Raw genomic sequence first — 16,494 nt, forward strand, 5'->3', positions numbered from 1 at the left:
TTTTGGACTAACAAAACACGGGCTGCAGTGAAGGGACCCCTGACCGTTAGGTCCAGTCCCGGACGACTCTGGGGTTGTGGCGCTCATCTCGCTCTATAGGCCAAGGGAGCCGGCGTTTGTCTGCAGCTTCTGGGTCATGTGGCCAGCATGACTAATGGTTCTGGTGAACCAGAGCAGCGCACGGAAACGCTGTTTACCTGCCAGAGCGGTACCTATTTATCTACTTGCACTTTGACGTGCTTTCAAACTGCTAGGTGGGCAGGAGCAGGGACTGAGCAACGGGCACTCAGCCCGTCGCAGGGATTCGAACTGCCAACCTTCTGATTGGCAAGCCCTAGGCTCTGTGGTTTAGACCACAGCGCCACCCGCGTCCCTTTTATGGGCAGTAGTTGCATACATAAATAGCCTTTTTTTGACACCTGGGAGTTTCCATTTGAATTATCCCCAACAAAAAGGACCTTAGTTGGTGTGGTTTTTTTTGAAAAGTGCTTTTAAACATTTTTTCCAATTCATTATAAATTATTTCCCAATACTCTCCTATCCTCATTGCGTCTCCAGTCTCCATTATTACTTCCATCAAAACTTATTTACACTGTTGAATTTATCTTAATGCTGGCGTTTTCAAATGTATACAATTCCCCCTCCATATATTCAATAAAGGATTTCCAATCTTCTTTAAACTTATGTTCGTCTTTTTCTCTTATTCTATAACTTAGGATGCATATTCCATCAGTTTAAGTTGTCATTCTTCTTTAGTTGGGACCTCGCTCGTTTTCCATTATAAATTATTTCCCAATACTCTTTTTACACTTTTACAGGTCCACCACATATCCACCACGTCTGTATTAGTTGTCCTGCTTCTGTGGAGTCATCGCTGCCGCTATGCCTGCTTTTCGGCAGGTTGGGGAAAAACAGCTTCCGCAAGAAGTCATTTTTATGGCCTGGTCTCCCAAGAGGGATTTAATCGCTCTTGCAAACAAAGTTGGAGAGGTAAGGTGGTCAAATGCACTATAGAGAGCGGTATGTAACAGTGGTAAACTTTTGAAAAGTCTTGAGTCTGGTCTGAAACGAGTTAGTTTAAATAATAGTTCTGTGAATCCTTTATAACATAACACAAGATGGAACCAGATTTGTCAGCTACATGAGATGGCAATTACCAAGCGATTGTCTTGCTGCTTTCTTATACCCTAACATGGCATCTACCTTATGGGAGCAAGAATCATAATATTTGTAAAAATAATATGTCATTAAAATATCTCCAGAGTTGTGAATAAAACTTTTTTCTTTTTTGCATTTTAAGATTTTATTGGCATTTAATAAGTTATATGCTGGTTGAAGGAAATTAATGGAAAACTCATGCATGGAAATTAATGGAAAACTCATGCATGGAACAGAAACACACACACACACGAACAAACATTTTTGAAATTTAAGTCTGCTTTCAAATGGCAAGGGGGGCACATTCGTAGAAAACCCACCAGAAAATTTATATGATCTCTCAGTTGGTTGAAGAAAGTAAGTTTGTGATTAAAAGTTAGCATTTTGTTATCATAGTAAGTATTTGCTTCAAAACAGTTCTGGAAACAAATATTGGGAAGGGCATGCTAATTTCTACATACTTCTTTCAAACAAGTAGCTAACACTACTTCATGTTTTAAAAAACGGGAGCAAGAAAAGCCTAGTTGATTTTGTTACCACCACCCCTTCATCCTATGCACTCCCAATCCATTGCAAACCTAGATTTTTAAGAATTTTTTTTAAAGAAATCTAATAAGAGCTATTGGACTGTACCAGATAAAATCAGCTAGGATACACCAGGTCACATCTGACCGGGCAGTAGACTATTTTCTCTAGATTTGAATATAAGCTTTTCTGTGTGTGTTTCTGGGGGAAAGGTAATTGCAAAAACCTTATCTCCAAATCGGGTTTCTTTTCTTTTTTTAACTGCATTTCCTTAAGCTGTTTCATAAAATCACAGCCTCCTTTTGTACTCTGCTTTCACTGTAGAGAGGAAGTCTGAATGTTCCTACCATTCTTCTCAATGGCTTTTTTAGGTTTTGCTTCATCGCCTCGCAAACTTCCAGCGATTGTGGAGTTTGCCACCCAGCGAAAGCACCGGGAAGGAAGTGACGGCCCTTGCGTGGAGGCCAGATGGCAAAAGTAATGTGCAACGAATAGCGTTTAATAATAATAATAATAATAATAAAATTTTATTTATACCCCGCCCTTCCCGGTTCAGAAAACCGGGCTCAGGGCGGCTAACAACAGATTTGAAAAACTTAATTGATGCAACAAAAACAGCATAAAATACAGTATAAAACATGAATAACAATAAATTCAAAATTCAAAATCAATTTAGGGGGGAAATCCATCCAATAAACATTAGATGATCACCACGGCTAGCTGGCTAAATTAGTCCTGTTTGGGCCAGCGAGGAGACCAGGGGAGAATTAGCTGTGGGATTCCAGAGTGCGTAATCTTCATAAAAAAGGGGAGAGGGAGGGAAGGAAGGGGAATAAACTACTGTATCAGGCTAAGTTCAAATTGAAAGCCAGGTGGAATAGCTCTGCTGAAGGAAATTAAATCCTGCAGGGCCCTGGTCTCATGGGACAGAGCATTCTACCAGGTTGGAGCCATCACTGAGAAGGCCCTGGCCCTGGTGGAGGATAATCTGACTTCCTTAGGGCCCGGGACCTCTAAACTATGATTATTCATAGTTGTTTAAATTTTAAATTGAAGGAACGTGTCATTCGTTTGCTCTCAAAAAGCTGACAATGCTAACCCTGAAAAGGCAGTCCTTTGACAATACAGCTGTTTGGCGAATTGCCGACAGCAAGTGATGGTTTTGGTTTGCACTCAACCATGGTTTGTGTGGCGATCACACAGGGTCCCCGGACGTTTCACCGTCTATTGATCCCTGTGCCACCACTTGATTTCTCGCTGCCGCTACCCAGGCCCTACCTGGTAAAATACTGAATCCAGTCAGGGTTAAATTGGAACATAAACTTTTGTTTATTTATTGCAGCTTAACAAGCGTGTGGTTTCATAAACAGTATCAGTCAATTATATTCATGGGGTGCCTATCCAGACCTATAACTTCCGCTACCTGCTCTCACTCACTAAACAACCTCTCAGATATTTACTTGTCTTCCTAGCCCCTAACTGTTCCTGACTCAGCTTATTTCGCTACCCTAACTCAACCTACCCACAGACTATATCCCAATTCACTCCCACTCCAACCAACCACCCAACTCCCAATGAACTCCCCCTTTCGCTCCTCCCAGAGCTGGTTTTATAGTCCCTCTGACTCCACCCCCTGGGTTCTGATAGGGTAACCTCTTTAACTATTTCACCTCCAGCACTCTCTTATGGTAACATCACAGTTTGCTTCAACCATGGTTTGTTTTGTCCATTGTTTTGCATCACTGGCATGTGCCGAAAAGGTGGTGTCTTGTGCATTGTGTATTTACCATTTCCCCATTCCTTCTGCAGTTTTGGCTTTTGCACTTGCGGATACTAAGCAAGTTATCTTGTGTGACGTGGAGAAACCAGAGAGCTTGCATTCTTTCTCAGTGGATGCGCCTATCACTTATATGCACTGGATGGAAGTTACAGAAGAAAGCAGGTAGGAACGAGGCACAGAAAGATGGCCATTCATCTGGCAACCTCTGGTCCAAATCGCTTTCAGTTGCCAAACGGGGAAACATTTGCAAATTTACAAAAATTGAGAGCTTTCTTTAGCTTTCTGGGAAGTTTGAACTTCCTCCGTATTCCGTTGCATTATAATTATGTCTACGACTACAGTGGTACCTCAGGTTACATACGCTTCAGGTTACAGACTCCGCTAAGCCAGAAATGTTACCTCAGGTTAAGAACTTTGCTTCAGGATAAGAACAGAAATCGTGCAGCGGCAGCAGGAGGCCCCATTAGCTAAAGTGGTGCTTCAGGTTAAGAACAGTTTCAGGTTAAGAGCAGACCTCCAGAACGAATTAAGTTCTTAACCCGAGGTACCACTGAATTGGGTTTTAATATAAGTTACTTTTAATACTGGTTGGTATCTGATGAACTTGTATTTGGAGCAGAACTCAATTAACTTTTAACTCCATTGATATCAGTTGGTCTATTTTGAGTATGAATCCATTGGACATTATCCATTGTATTGATATAATTGTCACACGATTTGCAACATAAACAGCTGGGATTTTTAAATGAAGATCAGTCTCCATCTGTGCCTAAAAAAAAAAGTTCAGTAATATGTCCTATACTTAAAGGAAACCAAAATTCAATAATAACCTAGGAATGAAGGGATTGTGTTTAAAAAACCATAGAAGCACATTTGTGCCATGTGAAAGCTAACCCAGAACAAGAGAAACTGCCTAACTGATGAAGCTTCCACATTTTTAAATTTAACTTAGCTTGATAACTCCTGTGAAAGAACTGTATTTAAATACAGGTATTTTTAGGAGAAAAGCCAGACATTTTAGAATATGGTATTACTTTCCATCTGACTTTCCAACCTGTCATATTTTTTTTGTCATTTTAGTTTTGGCATAACCCAAAGAGTTTTTTTTATCTTCCCTTTCAGCGTCCTCACTTCCTTTTATAATGCGGAGGATGAGTCTAATCTTCTTCTTCCAAAACTACCAGCATTGCCAAAGAAGTAAGCGTTGAGCTTTCAAGCTATGTTATCGGTGGGGTGGGGTGGGGTCTTAAAAATATTCATTTAAGCAACTGTAAAATATCAATGACTTCCCCCCTTCTTTCCATGGTTCATTTTGCATATCATGAACCCCTGCATATTTTACACAAACTAAACCATTCAGTAGTCCATTATTAAATCTATCAAAATTTATTTACACTCTTGAAGTTATCTTAATGCTGCCAACGTTTTCAAGTGTATACAATTCCCCCCCCCCCATATAAACATTTTCCAATCTTCTTTAAACATGCATTCTTCTTGTTCTCTTATTCTATAAGCTGCTCATATTTCATCAGTTTAAGTTGCAATTCTTCTTTGGTTGGGACCTCGCTCGTTTTCCATTTTGGGGCTAAGAAAACACGGGCCGCGGTAGTGACATATATTAATTGCCTTTTTTGACACCTGGAATTTCCATCTGAATTATCCCCAACAGAAAGGACTCAGGTTTGGTTGTTTTTTGAAAAGTACTTTAAAACATTTTCCCCCATTCATTATGGATTATTTCCCAATACTCTTTTACCCTTTGACAGGTCCACCACATAGGTTTTTGCAGGCCTTCTGAATAGATCAACAACTGAAGCTTATTTTTTATGTATAAATTTCATTTTCTGAAGTTGATCCTGAACGTTTTTACTGTCTTGGTTTCCATTGATACCATAAAGAAAACATGTGACTTGGTTGCCAGGCATCTTCCACTTCAGGCTTCCTCAACCTCGGCCCTCCAGATGTTTTTGGCCTACAACTCCCATGGTCCCTAGCTAGCAGGACCAGTGGTCAGGGATGATGGGAATTGTAGTCTCAAAACATCTGGAGGGCCGAGGTTGAGGAAGCCTGTTCTACTTCTTTATGCTAATGCTAAGAATGTCTACTCAAAAGTAAACACCATTGAGTTACATGAAGGTTGCTTCCAAAGTAAGGCCGCAATCCTCTGCACACTTATGAGAAGACATGCGTATGGTTGTGCTTCTATGGCCTACATTAATTTGTGATTCTTACTAAAAAGGTATCATTGAATGTGCTGACATTTTCCCTTTTTTTTAACATAGCTACAGTACCACTGCAAAAATTTTCAGGTGAGGCTCATTTTCTGGTTCTATCTTTTCGTTTTTAGTTATGAGGACGTAACATGGTTTGTTTTGTAACTGATATTTTAAAATATTACTTTGCAGTGAAGAAAAATCTGATGAGATTATGAAACTCATGGGAGATGTCAGGTAATTTTTTTTTTATTCTAATTTGGTTTATGTACAACCAGCAGCCTTGAATCAGTTGCTTGGGAATTCTAAGAAGCCAGAAACACACACAAACAACAAATCAGGGCAGTTTTGAAACATTCAGCCCATCATGCAAAATTTGGTTACAATCTCTTAAATTGTGTCCAAATGCATTGCAAACAAACAGCTTTCCAAATTATGTTGTTGATACTGAGAATGAAAGAAGTTCTGATTTCCTTTTTAATTTTTTTTTTAATTTATACGTTTCAAATTTATACATTTCATTAATTTTACAATCATTTTAACATTTCAAAGTTTGACTTCCTTCCCCCTCTTCTTGTGGTTCCTTAATTTATTTTTTAATATATTCTGCATGTCCAAATTCATTTAATTGGCTCATTTAATTATCTACTTTAAGTATAAACTCTTATGAAACTCTTATGAAACTTCAGGTAATAATAATTTATTATTTATACCCCGCACATCTGGCTGGGTTTCCCCAGCCACTCTCCCAACAGAATATTAAAAACACGATAAAACATCAAACATTAAAAACTCCCCTAAACAGGGCTGCCTTCAGATGTCTTCTAAAAGTCAGATAGTTGTTTATTTCCTTGATATCTGATGGAGGGGCGTTCCATAGGGCGGGCGCCACCACCGAGAAGGCCTTCTGCCTGGTTCCTGGTTGCGGCGCTCATCTTGCTTTATTGGCTATGGGAGCCGCCATACAGCTTCCAGGTCATGTGGCATGACTAAGCATGACTAAGCCGCTTCTGGCGAATCAGAGCAGCGCGCAGAAACACCATTTACCTTCCCGCCAGAGTGGTACTTATTTATCTACTTGCACTTTGACGTGCTTTTGAACTGCTAGGTTGGCAGGAGCAGGGACCGAGCAATGGGAGCTCACCCTGTCGCGGGGATTCGAACCGCTGACCTTCTGATCGGCAAGTCGTAGGCTCTGTGGTTTAGCCCACAGCGCCACCTGCGTCCCTAGTTCTGTCCCTATAAGAACCAAATAATTTGGGGGATTCTAGAAGAAATTTCTCATCTTGGTGCTCTCCAGCTTGTGTTAATTCCCATTAGCCGCAGCCAACACAGCAAAAAGTAAGAGTGAATGCAGTTACAGTCCAACAGCAACTGAAAGTTTGAGAAGAGTACTTCACTCAGTTGATCAGAGGAGGGCAGCATTTAGTTGTTTTGGCTCCGGTGTGTTTCTGAAGTTGGGAACGAAAATATGAAAATATTAGAAGGGGCCTTTGGATCTGAATTTTTGCCCGTTGCACTTTTGCTCACTTCCCGTCTTGCAAATCCCGCAAGCTGTGGCGACGTGCACTGACTTAAATGGCTTTAAAAAAGAGTAAGACAAATTAGCTGAGGGGAAATCCATCAAGGGCTCCTGAGCAGAAGAGCTAAACTCTCCGACTCCTCAGGTACAGAGGCGGTAAATGTCTTAATATCACTTTCTGGGGGATAAGCAGTGGGAGAACCGTGCAGGCATCTTTTGTTTTTAAACAGTAAGTTGCCTTACATGTCTCTCCGTCTCAACCTGAGTAAAAGGCACACTAATAGGACATGTCATTTTAGTGGGTGAAACTTAATTTTTGCAAATTTCTCCAGTCTTAAAAATATGTTTTGAGTGTAAGGAATTCAAATCTACAATTTTTGCGACTGGACAACATTTAGCTTAATAATAATAATAATAATAATAATAATAATAATAATAATAATAATAATTTTATTATTTATACCCTGCCCATCTGGCTGGGCCTCCCCAGCCACTCTGGGCGGCTTCCCAAAAAATATTAAAATACTATAATACATCAAACATTAAAAGCTTCCCTAAACAGAGCTGCCTTCAGATGTCTTCTATAAGTCTGGTAGTTGTTGTTCTCTTTGACATCTGGTGGGAGGGCGTTCCACAGGGCGGGTGCCACTACTGAGAAGGCCCTCTGCCTGGTTCCCTGTAACTTGGCTTCTCGCAGTGAGAGAACCGCTAGGAGGCCCTCGGCGTGTCCGGGTAGAACGATGGGGGTGGAGACGCTCCTTCAGGTATACTGGACCGAGGCTGTTTAGTGCTTTAAAGGTCAGCACCAACACTTTGAATTGTGCTCGGAAATGTACTGGGAGGCAATGTAGGTCTTTCAAGACCGGTGTTACATGGTCTCGGCGGCCACTCCCAGTCACCAGTCTGGCTGCCGACTGGTCTACTGCTTTTGGAAAACCAAAGAATTGTAATTTTACCTTCTGTAAATGTCAGGTAATGCTTAATAATAATAATAATAATAATAATAATTTTATGAAGGCTGTTGTATAAATATTTTAAACAGATAAACAGGCAGGTGGGATTGCTAATGTATAAGGGTGCTTCCTAATTTCCGTGCCCTGATTATCTCTCTCTTTTAAACTTTAGGCTGAATGCTCTGGTTCTTGGGGGCAATTCTGGGTTTATTGAGATCTACGCTTATGGGATGTACAAGATAGCTACAGTAACGGGGGTGAGTAGGTCTTGCAACTGCCACCATACTTCTGCAGAGCGCGGCTCCACAGTTTTCCAGTAGATCTCCTTAGGTAAATCCCGCTCCTGAATGTTAAAAGTCAGTCTTCTAAAGATGGAAGGAGAGAGTTGGCTCTTGAAAAATTGAAGCGGCGAGCTTCTGCAGGCAAAGTAGATTAGCTGCCGCTGAGCAACAGCCCCTCTGCACAAGACTGACAAGAATGTAACTTATTTTCCTTATACTGGAAAAAAGCTATATTTGTAGTGCTATCATGCAATATTTAAAGATGCCTCTCCACCACACAAACTCGACCGCTCTAAAGATATGAAATTCCCTCCCCAAAGTTATTTCTTTCTCCTAGGTTCCCACATCCCTACATGCACACATGGAAAAAGAAAACATGTCAACCCTAATAAAAACATATTGCACTGTACAATTAAGACGAGCTTCTTTAATGGTGAATAAAAAAGTACAGTGGTACCTCGGGTTAAGTACTTAATTCATTCCGGAGGTCCGCTCTTAACCTGAAACTGTTCTTAACCTGAGGTACCACTTTAGCTAATGGGGCCTCCTGCTGCTGCCAAGCCGCCGGAGCACGATTTCTGTTCTCATCCTGAAGCAAAGTTCTTAACCCAAGGTACTATTTCTGGGTTAGCAGGGGGAGTGTGTAACCTGAAGCGTATGTAACCTGAGGTACCACTGTACACCTTTTTTTTCCTCTCAGTGAGGTGTAATAGTATTTTAAACAGATTTTAGCAAATGCACACAGGCTGCAATCCTGTGGACTCAGACATGTGCTTTTGAAACTGGGGAGGAAAAGAACTATACAGTTTAATTTTATTTCCCCCCCAAAAAAAGTTTATTCATTTTATAATACAAATAAAAAACACAAACAGAAAAGACAAACAATACAAACAAATTCTTGTCATATCCTTATTTTTCTAAACATTGTTAAGTGGGCTTCCCCAAGTCCCACCTATCTGATTTTCATTTTACAAGAACTATACAGTTTTAATTGTATGAAACGTGATTCGTTCCTCTATACTAAGAAAATTAGGTGTATAACTTTTGCATCGTTTTCTTTTAGGTGACTGGTTCTTGCCTCACTTTGTGCTTATCAAGTGACTTGAAATCATTGTCGGTTATTACAAAAGTGGAAGTTTCTCCAGAAAGTGAGCCAGAAATAACATACTTCCAAGTGAGTAAAACTGCAGAAATACTTAGCGGCAATGTTTTGCTCTGGGTTGTTTTTTTGGGTAAATCATTCTTGTCAGTTCCGTTCTACAGTGGATGTATTCGGAATGTTTCTGAGCAACTGTGTTAAAATTTGGCTTGCTGGGATGGCATTTTATAAGTTTCATAAGTTTTTATAAGTTTCCCCATCAAAAATAAGTTTCATAAGTTTTTATAAGTTTCCCCATCAAAAATAAAAGGCCATACCTTCTAATCTTTTCTTAGAGGAAAACCTTGCGCATTTTCACCTTTTGCTGAAAAATGGGACTAATTTAATTCCTGCCCCTATCTGGGCAGGCATAGTCTAACTTCTGTTGCCTATGATCTGGTAACCTCTAGGTTAGATTACTGGAATGCATTATATGTGTTGTTGTTTAGTCGTTTATTCGTGTCCGACTCTTCGTGGCCCCATGGACCAGAGCACGCCAGGCACTCCTGTCTTCCACTGCCTCCCGCAGTTTGGTCAAACTCATGCTGGTAGCTTCAAGAACACTGTCCAACCATCTTGTCCTCTGTCGTCCCCTTCTCCCCTTTCCCAGCATCAGAGTCTTTTCCAGGGAGTCTTCTCTTCTCATGAGGTGGCCAAAGTATTGGAGCCTCAGCTTCACGATCTGTCCTTCCAGAGAGCACTCAGGGCTGATTTCCTTCAGAATGGAGAGATTTGATCTTCTTGCAGTCCATGGGACTCTCAAGAGTCTCCTCCAGCACCATAATTCAAAAGCGTCAATTCTTCGTAGGTTAGATTACTGGAACGCATTATATGTGGGGCTGCTCAAAAAAAAACCCAGGTGGTGTAATTTCCTCTGGCTATAATTTTATTCTCTTCCTGCTATAGCTGGACACCAGTTTGCTCTCAACCTATTTACCAGAAGTGACTCGAATGGCTAGAAAATTCACACACATTTCAACTCTCCTGCAGGTACTGTATTAAAATTCTCTGGCCTATTCCCACTGGATTAAATCCACTTGGTTTAACTTGTCTAGATTAAATTGATCCATCTTTGAGAAAATTACCGCATTTTTCACTCCATAGGACGCACTTTTTTCCTCCTAAAAAGTAAGGGAAATGTGAGTGCATCTTATGGAGCGAATGGCGCTGTGCAGAGAGGTAGAGCTGTGCAGTGCCCCTTCAGCGAAGCGGGAGGAGGAACGGAGCCCATTCTGTTCCTCCTCCCGCTTCGCTGAAGGGGCACTGTACAGCTCTCCCTCTCTGCATAGCGCCTGTCCTGTGAAGCCGGAGGAGGAACAGAAGGGACTCCTTCTGTTCCTCCTCCAGCTTCGCTGAAAGGGCGCTGCACAGTTCTCCCTCTCTGAGAGGGAGAACTGCACAGCACCCCTTCAGCGACGTGCCTGTCCTGGCTTCTGCCTTAGCCGTGCGCAGCATCTTCGGGCAGAGGGAGCCTTCATCCCGCTGCCCTGAAGAGGCTTGGCGCGGTTATCCCAGAAGCCAGATCCCTCTTGCTGCTCTGGCTTCTGGGATTCAGAATAATTTTTTCTTGCTTTCCTCCTCCCAAAACTAGGTGCGCCTTAGGGTCTGGTGCGCCTTTTGGTGTGAAAAATACGGTATACTGTTGTCCTAAGGATAAGTTTCATTGAACTGCTTCCAAGTAAATGTAGTGAGGATCAGGCTGCCAGTGTGTTTTAATTCCGTTTTAACCTAATCTAGGAACGGAGGAAAGAAGGGATTTTTAAAAATATGATAAACATTGGTTTTATGCAGTTTTAAAATGCATTTACCTGGTTTTGATAGTGATGGCACTATGCAATTTTAAAATATTTTAATGAAAACCATGCATTAAGGTTGATTGAACTTAATTATTACAGCAGATTTCTTTCTGCAAAATTGCATTTGTTTCCAATACTATAGAAAAAGGTAGGCATTTCTGTCCTTTCTCTGTTTGTAAACAGTATATAAAGCTGTCGCTGACATGTATGTGTGAAGCTTGGGAAGAAATACTGATGCAGATGGATTCACGGCTAACCAAATTTGTGCAGGTATTGTGAAAACTCTTCCAATTCAGGTGATTGTTATTTTAATACTGCTTCTCGTAATATTTTTCCCATGTGAAGAATAGGAACAGGTTATTGTCACAGTTGCAGATGCTCTGTTCAAGACTAGGTAGTCCACTTATAAAAGTGACATTCTGCCCCCATGCCTGGTCTAGAGGGTGAGGAAGTTTTTAATATTTGATGTTTTATCGTGTTTTTAATATTCTGTTGGGATCCCCCCAGAGTGGCTGGGGAGACCCGGCCAGATGGGCAGGGTATAAACTAATAATAATAATAATAATAATAATAATAATAATAATAATAATAATAATTATTATTATTATTATTTATGGATAATTAAATAATACAGTGGTACCTCGGGTTACATACGCTTCAGGTTACAGACTCCGCTAACCCAGAAACATTACCTCAGGTTAAGAACTTTGCTTCAGGATGAGAACAGAAATCGTGCTCTGGCGGTGTGGCAGCAGCAGGAGGCCCCATTAGCTAAAGTGGTGCTTCAGGTTAAGAACAGTTTTAGGTTAAGAACGGACCTCCGGAACAAATTAAGTACTTAACCCGAGGTACCACTGTAATAATAATCTTTATTGCAGTCAAACGACCCATAAAATGGATTCAGAATAAAATACAGATTCGTACAGTCATACCTCGGTTTACAGACGCTTCAGGTTGTGTTTTTTTGGGTTACAGACCCGCCTAAACCTGGAAGTACCAGAATGGGTTACTTCTGTGTTTCGGGGGTCGCGCATGCGCAGAAGTGCTAAATCGCACTTTGTGCATGCGCAGAAGTGGTGCTTCAGGTTAAAAACAGTTTCAGGTTAAGTACGGACCTCCAGGACGAATTAAGTATTTAACCCGAGGTACCACTGTACAAACAACCCCCCCAGGGAAGGAAGACTGAAGTGTTATTTGTTTAGTCATGCGTATGTTGATCTTTGATTCGTATAACTACTGAAAGAAACTTTGCCACGGCCACTGTGATATTATTGGACTTGTCGTCCAGAAGATATTTGGTATAGTAGGCTTCAGATAGACCCGGCCGATTTGCCAATAGTGGTTGAATCAATAGTTCCCTAGCTTGTTCATACTGTCCACAATGCAATAAAATATGCCTCATGCAGTCGACATCCTGAGAGCATACACAGATCCTATTTTGATAAGGGATGCCCCTCAGTCTGCCATCCAGCCCTTCTGATGGGAATACAGTGGTACCTCGGGTTAAGTACTTAATTCGTTCCGGAGGTCCGTACTTAACCTGAAACTGTTCTTAACCTGAAGCACCACTTTAGCTAATGGGGCCTCCTGCTGCCGCCGGGCCGCCGGAGCGCAATTTCTGTTCTCATCCTGAAGCAAAGTTCTTAACCTGAAGCACTATTTTTTGGGTTAGCGGAGTCTGTAACCTGAAGCGTATGTAACCTGAGGTACCACTGTACATTTAATCTGACTTTGGTGAAAAGGTGCCGATATGTTGGTACAGACAAATTTCTAAGATATGCAGGTGTCTGAAAATTGAACCCATAGTGAATTCCCACTGCTAATGGGCCACAGATAACATGAGATTGAGATCGGAGATCACAATGTGATATTTTCCAGAGCCTTTGCCTCAGCGATTCAAGAGTGCCCAGCTGGTACAGGAGAGAAGGTGGCATACCAATCTCAGTTTCTACCCCCTTTTTTTAATTAAATTTTGTTTTTTAAAAAAATATTTTTATTAAAGTTTCAACAGATTTTTATCATAACAACACAAAACAACACAATAACAGACAAAACATAATATAAAGCTTAAAAAAAACAAAAACAGAAAAGAGTATATAAGTTCAAATCTTAATTTCTTGTAGCTTACTTTCCCGACTTCCTCACACCTCCCTTTCCCGTATTCCAATTTCTAATTTGTTTTCAGCAAATCCTTCCACTATTTTGATTAATTTTAATATTGCTTATTTTCTTTTAAATTAACCATTCCGCTACTGACCACTTATCCTCTAATCCCCCATCATTTTAACAATGATTAATTTTGCCATATTTCTTTACTTATTGCTCATAAAACATCTTTACATATTCCTTTCAACTATGTCACTAATGCCGCACTATCTTTATATCCTGCATCACTTTAACATTCAAATAATTTACAATGTTTTTGCAGATAGTCTTTAAATTTCTTCCAATCTTCTTCCGTTTGTTCTTCTCCCGTATCTTGGATTCTGCCAGTCATTTCTGCCAATTCCATGTAGTCGATCAATTGCATCTGCCATTCTTCCAGGGTGGGCAAATCTTGTGTCTTCCAATACTTTGCGATGAGTATTCTTGCTGCTGTTGTTAATAATTTGATTGGAAATTTTATTTACAATGTAACATAACCCCCCCACCCCCAATACAGAAATCCATCCTCATTACAAACACGAACCTAACATACAATAAGCATAACATTACAACAATACAAACAACCATATAAAAGACTTCCTTGATGCAGTATCTGGCCTCTTTATTTATTTCTTATAGGCTGTTTCGTTTATGAATAATTATTAAGATTTTTCTAATTATAACTTAAATATCCACAAAGTCTCCTGCAGACATTAATCAAAACAAGCCAGGTATGAATTTTAGGGCACTGTTTTGTGAAGTATTCTCTGCATTTCCCCCATGTTTTTTGAAATTCTTATCTAGTGTGATCTCTAATTCCTCTGTTAATCTAGCCAGTTCAATATACAGTTTGTCGTGCCATTCCTTTTTTGTGAAAAAGGAATCGCAGTTGCTTTTCTAACCATAATTTTCATCCATGAGCTGGTAAACTCCTCGTTGTTTAGGTATGGAAGTAACCCCTTCCCTAGGCCAAAGACTGATAAATTGTGAGCGGGAACAGTTTCCCGCGTTATGCAGGGGGTGTGCCGGCCCCTGCCCTGCTCCATCGCTGGCGCACCACGCCCCCCAGAAGAACACCCAATCGGGTGGCAGCTCGGGGGCGTGGTTTAGCCGCTCAAATGCGGCTGCGCCAGCTCTCCCCGCGATTGCACTGCCAATCTCTTCAAGTCACCCACCCACCACTCCCTTTAGGGCTTAGCTGTTCGCTTGACCTTGCTATGGACCTGTGGCTGGTCGCCCTGGTTGCCTAGAGGGCCTGGTAGGAGTTTTTCAAAATTGGCGAATTGGCCTCTTGGTTTTTTCCGCCTACCTCGTAGCAGTCGTCACAACTTTCTTGGTATTTGGCGGTTAGGCATTGGAATGTGTTGTTGGTGTGTGGAAGGGCAAGGTGTGGCCATCGCCTACCCCTTCACTTATGGGTATTCCGTTAAAGGAATCCAGCGGTCGTGGATCCTGTCCGATGCCCTGTGTTGCTGGGGGCCATGGCACGACCCCCAGTGACATCAGGGGAGAGCTTATAGTTGTATTTGCATCAACAGGCTCCCCCTACTGGTGGTTAACCCCTCCTCAGACTCACCCGTCTCCGAGTGGGTGGAGTCAAATCTTCCGTCGTCCAATGCCTAAGCCAATACCTCTCACATGCTGTAATCAATAAAGTTGTGGCCTTTTCTAGCCCATTAACCTAATATGCTGTGTCCATGCGTCTTTATTATTCCCAAGCGGGGAACGGGTCCTTGAATCACAATTAAATGTGTTTGTATTGCCACCTTCAATCTGCAGGAAAAGAACACAACGACGTCCGTTCAAGACGAATTTATGCAGTTGCTGTTGTGGGGCAAAGCAAGGTACTGCGCAGGAAGTTGTTTTTCATCAGAGTTGTGTACTGCGTTGCGCTCACAAGCAAAGTGAAATTTGTGTGTGGTGTCGTTGTTTTCCCTATACAGCCTTGAACTTCAGGCACTGCTTATGAATCAGCTCACCGTAAAGGTATACTAATGCATATGTTAAAATACTGTTACAGCCTTTTGATTGACCCTGCAGTGCTAAAAACAAAGTCTCTTCCAACAGGGCTTAAAAAAACTTGGCCAATCCATGGAATCCTCTTATTCCAGTATTCAGAAGCTTGTCATAAGTCACTTGCAAAGGTAACATCTCCTGCTGTGTCGAGAGGGACGCAAATAAATATAGGAACTTATGGAACCGAGAAAACTCAAATACATTCGATGCTTAAGTCAGTTGAAATACCACCGCCACCTTCCCGTTCCACGGAAGAAAAATTGCTAAAATACTTCTCACTTATGCAAGGAAATCCTAGCTTGGGCTGAGTATGAGTGATAACCAACATTAGCCGTTTTCAGTGTAGACCCCTTGAAATCAGTGGATTTACTGATTCCATTGAGCCTACATGAAGTGTTATTAACACTCATATATCACACTATACGAGTAACAACCTAGTTATGCAGAATTTAAACTTATTTTTTTTACTTTTACCCTAGCAAAGCATAACTCTGTGGAGCTGTCAAGTTAGCTAACGGCATAATAAAGCAACATTAAAATTAAAAGCAGTATGAAACCAAACATCTTTCTTTCTTTCTTATTTATTTTATTGGGTTTTATAAACAAGAATACTGCTATACAAATAAGTATACCAAGTTTTCTCATGTCAGGAGGAAACGTGGACCAAACATCATGTATAAACTATAAATCACTTGTATTTTGCTTGGTTTCCTTCAGTCTGTCAGATATTCCAGATTATTATTCTTTAATAATGATGCATTGTTGAGTGTGATGACAGCTCCTCCACTGAAATGTTTTTGCTGCCTTGCTTTTGATAGCGGCTCTGAGGCTTTGCTTTACCATCTCAGTGAACTGAAAGGAATGGCATTGTGGAAACAAAAGTACGAGTCGCTTGGACTGGATGCAACAGGAATCGAAGGTACATATGATTAGCTTTCTGGCTAGCGTGTGGGTCGTCAACTCAGCT

General features: G+C 41.1%; 1 protein-coding gene across 3 annotated transcripts in view; it reads left to right on the forward strand.

Annotated features, from left to right (window-relative positions):
• ANAPC4 (anaphase promoting complex subunit 4) overlaps positions 1 to 16,494 on the forward strand; it is a 38,577-nt gene that overhangs the window by 1,197 nt on the left and 20,886 nt on the right. Inside the window, exons 2-15 of one of the 3 annotated variants that reach the window (XM_028743459.2) lie at positions 819 to 990; positions 2,055 to 2,160; positions 3,493 to 3,625; positions 4,586 to 4,660; positions 5,746 to 5,772; positions 5,869 to 5,913; positions 8,324 to 8,408; positions 9,496 to 9,606; positions 10,477 to 10,560; positions 11,550 to 11,636; positions 15,291 to 15,355; positions 15,455 to 15,497; positions 15,579 to 15,655; positions 16,346 to 16,446. In XM_028743459.2, coding sequence (XP_028599292.2) covers positions 883 to 990; positions 2,055 to 2,160; positions 3,493 to 3,625; positions 4,586 to 4,660; positions 5,746 to 5,772; positions 5,869 to 5,913; positions 8,324 to 8,408; positions 9,496 to 9,606; positions 10,477 to 10,560; positions 11,550 to 11,636; positions 15,291 to 15,355; positions 15,455 to 15,497; positions 15,579 to 15,655; positions 16,346 to 16,446 — 1,147 coding nt within the window. In that variant the 5' untranslated portion in view covers positions 819 to 882. Of the gene's footprint in view, positions 1 to 818; positions 991 to 2,054; positions 2,161 to 3,492; positions 3,626 to 4,585; positions 4,661 to 5,745; positions 5,773 to 5,868; positions 5,914 to 8,323; positions 8,409 to 9,495; positions 9,607 to 10,476; positions 10,561 to 11,549; positions 11,637 to 15,290; positions 15,356 to 15,454; positions 15,498 to 15,578; positions 15,656 to 16,345; positions 16,447 to 16,494 lie in introns of those variants that run through there. The other 2 variants (XM_077934433.1, XM_028743460.2) reach the window with 2 other exon arrangements.

The sequence above is a fragment of the Podarcis muralis genome, chromosome 9 (genome assembly GCF_964188315.1).
Source record: "Podarcis muralis chromosome 9, rPodMur119.hap1.1, whole genome shotgun sequence".
Lineage (NCBI taxonomy): Eukaryota > Metazoa > Chordata > Lepidosauria > Squamata > Lacertidae > Podarcis > Podarcis muralis.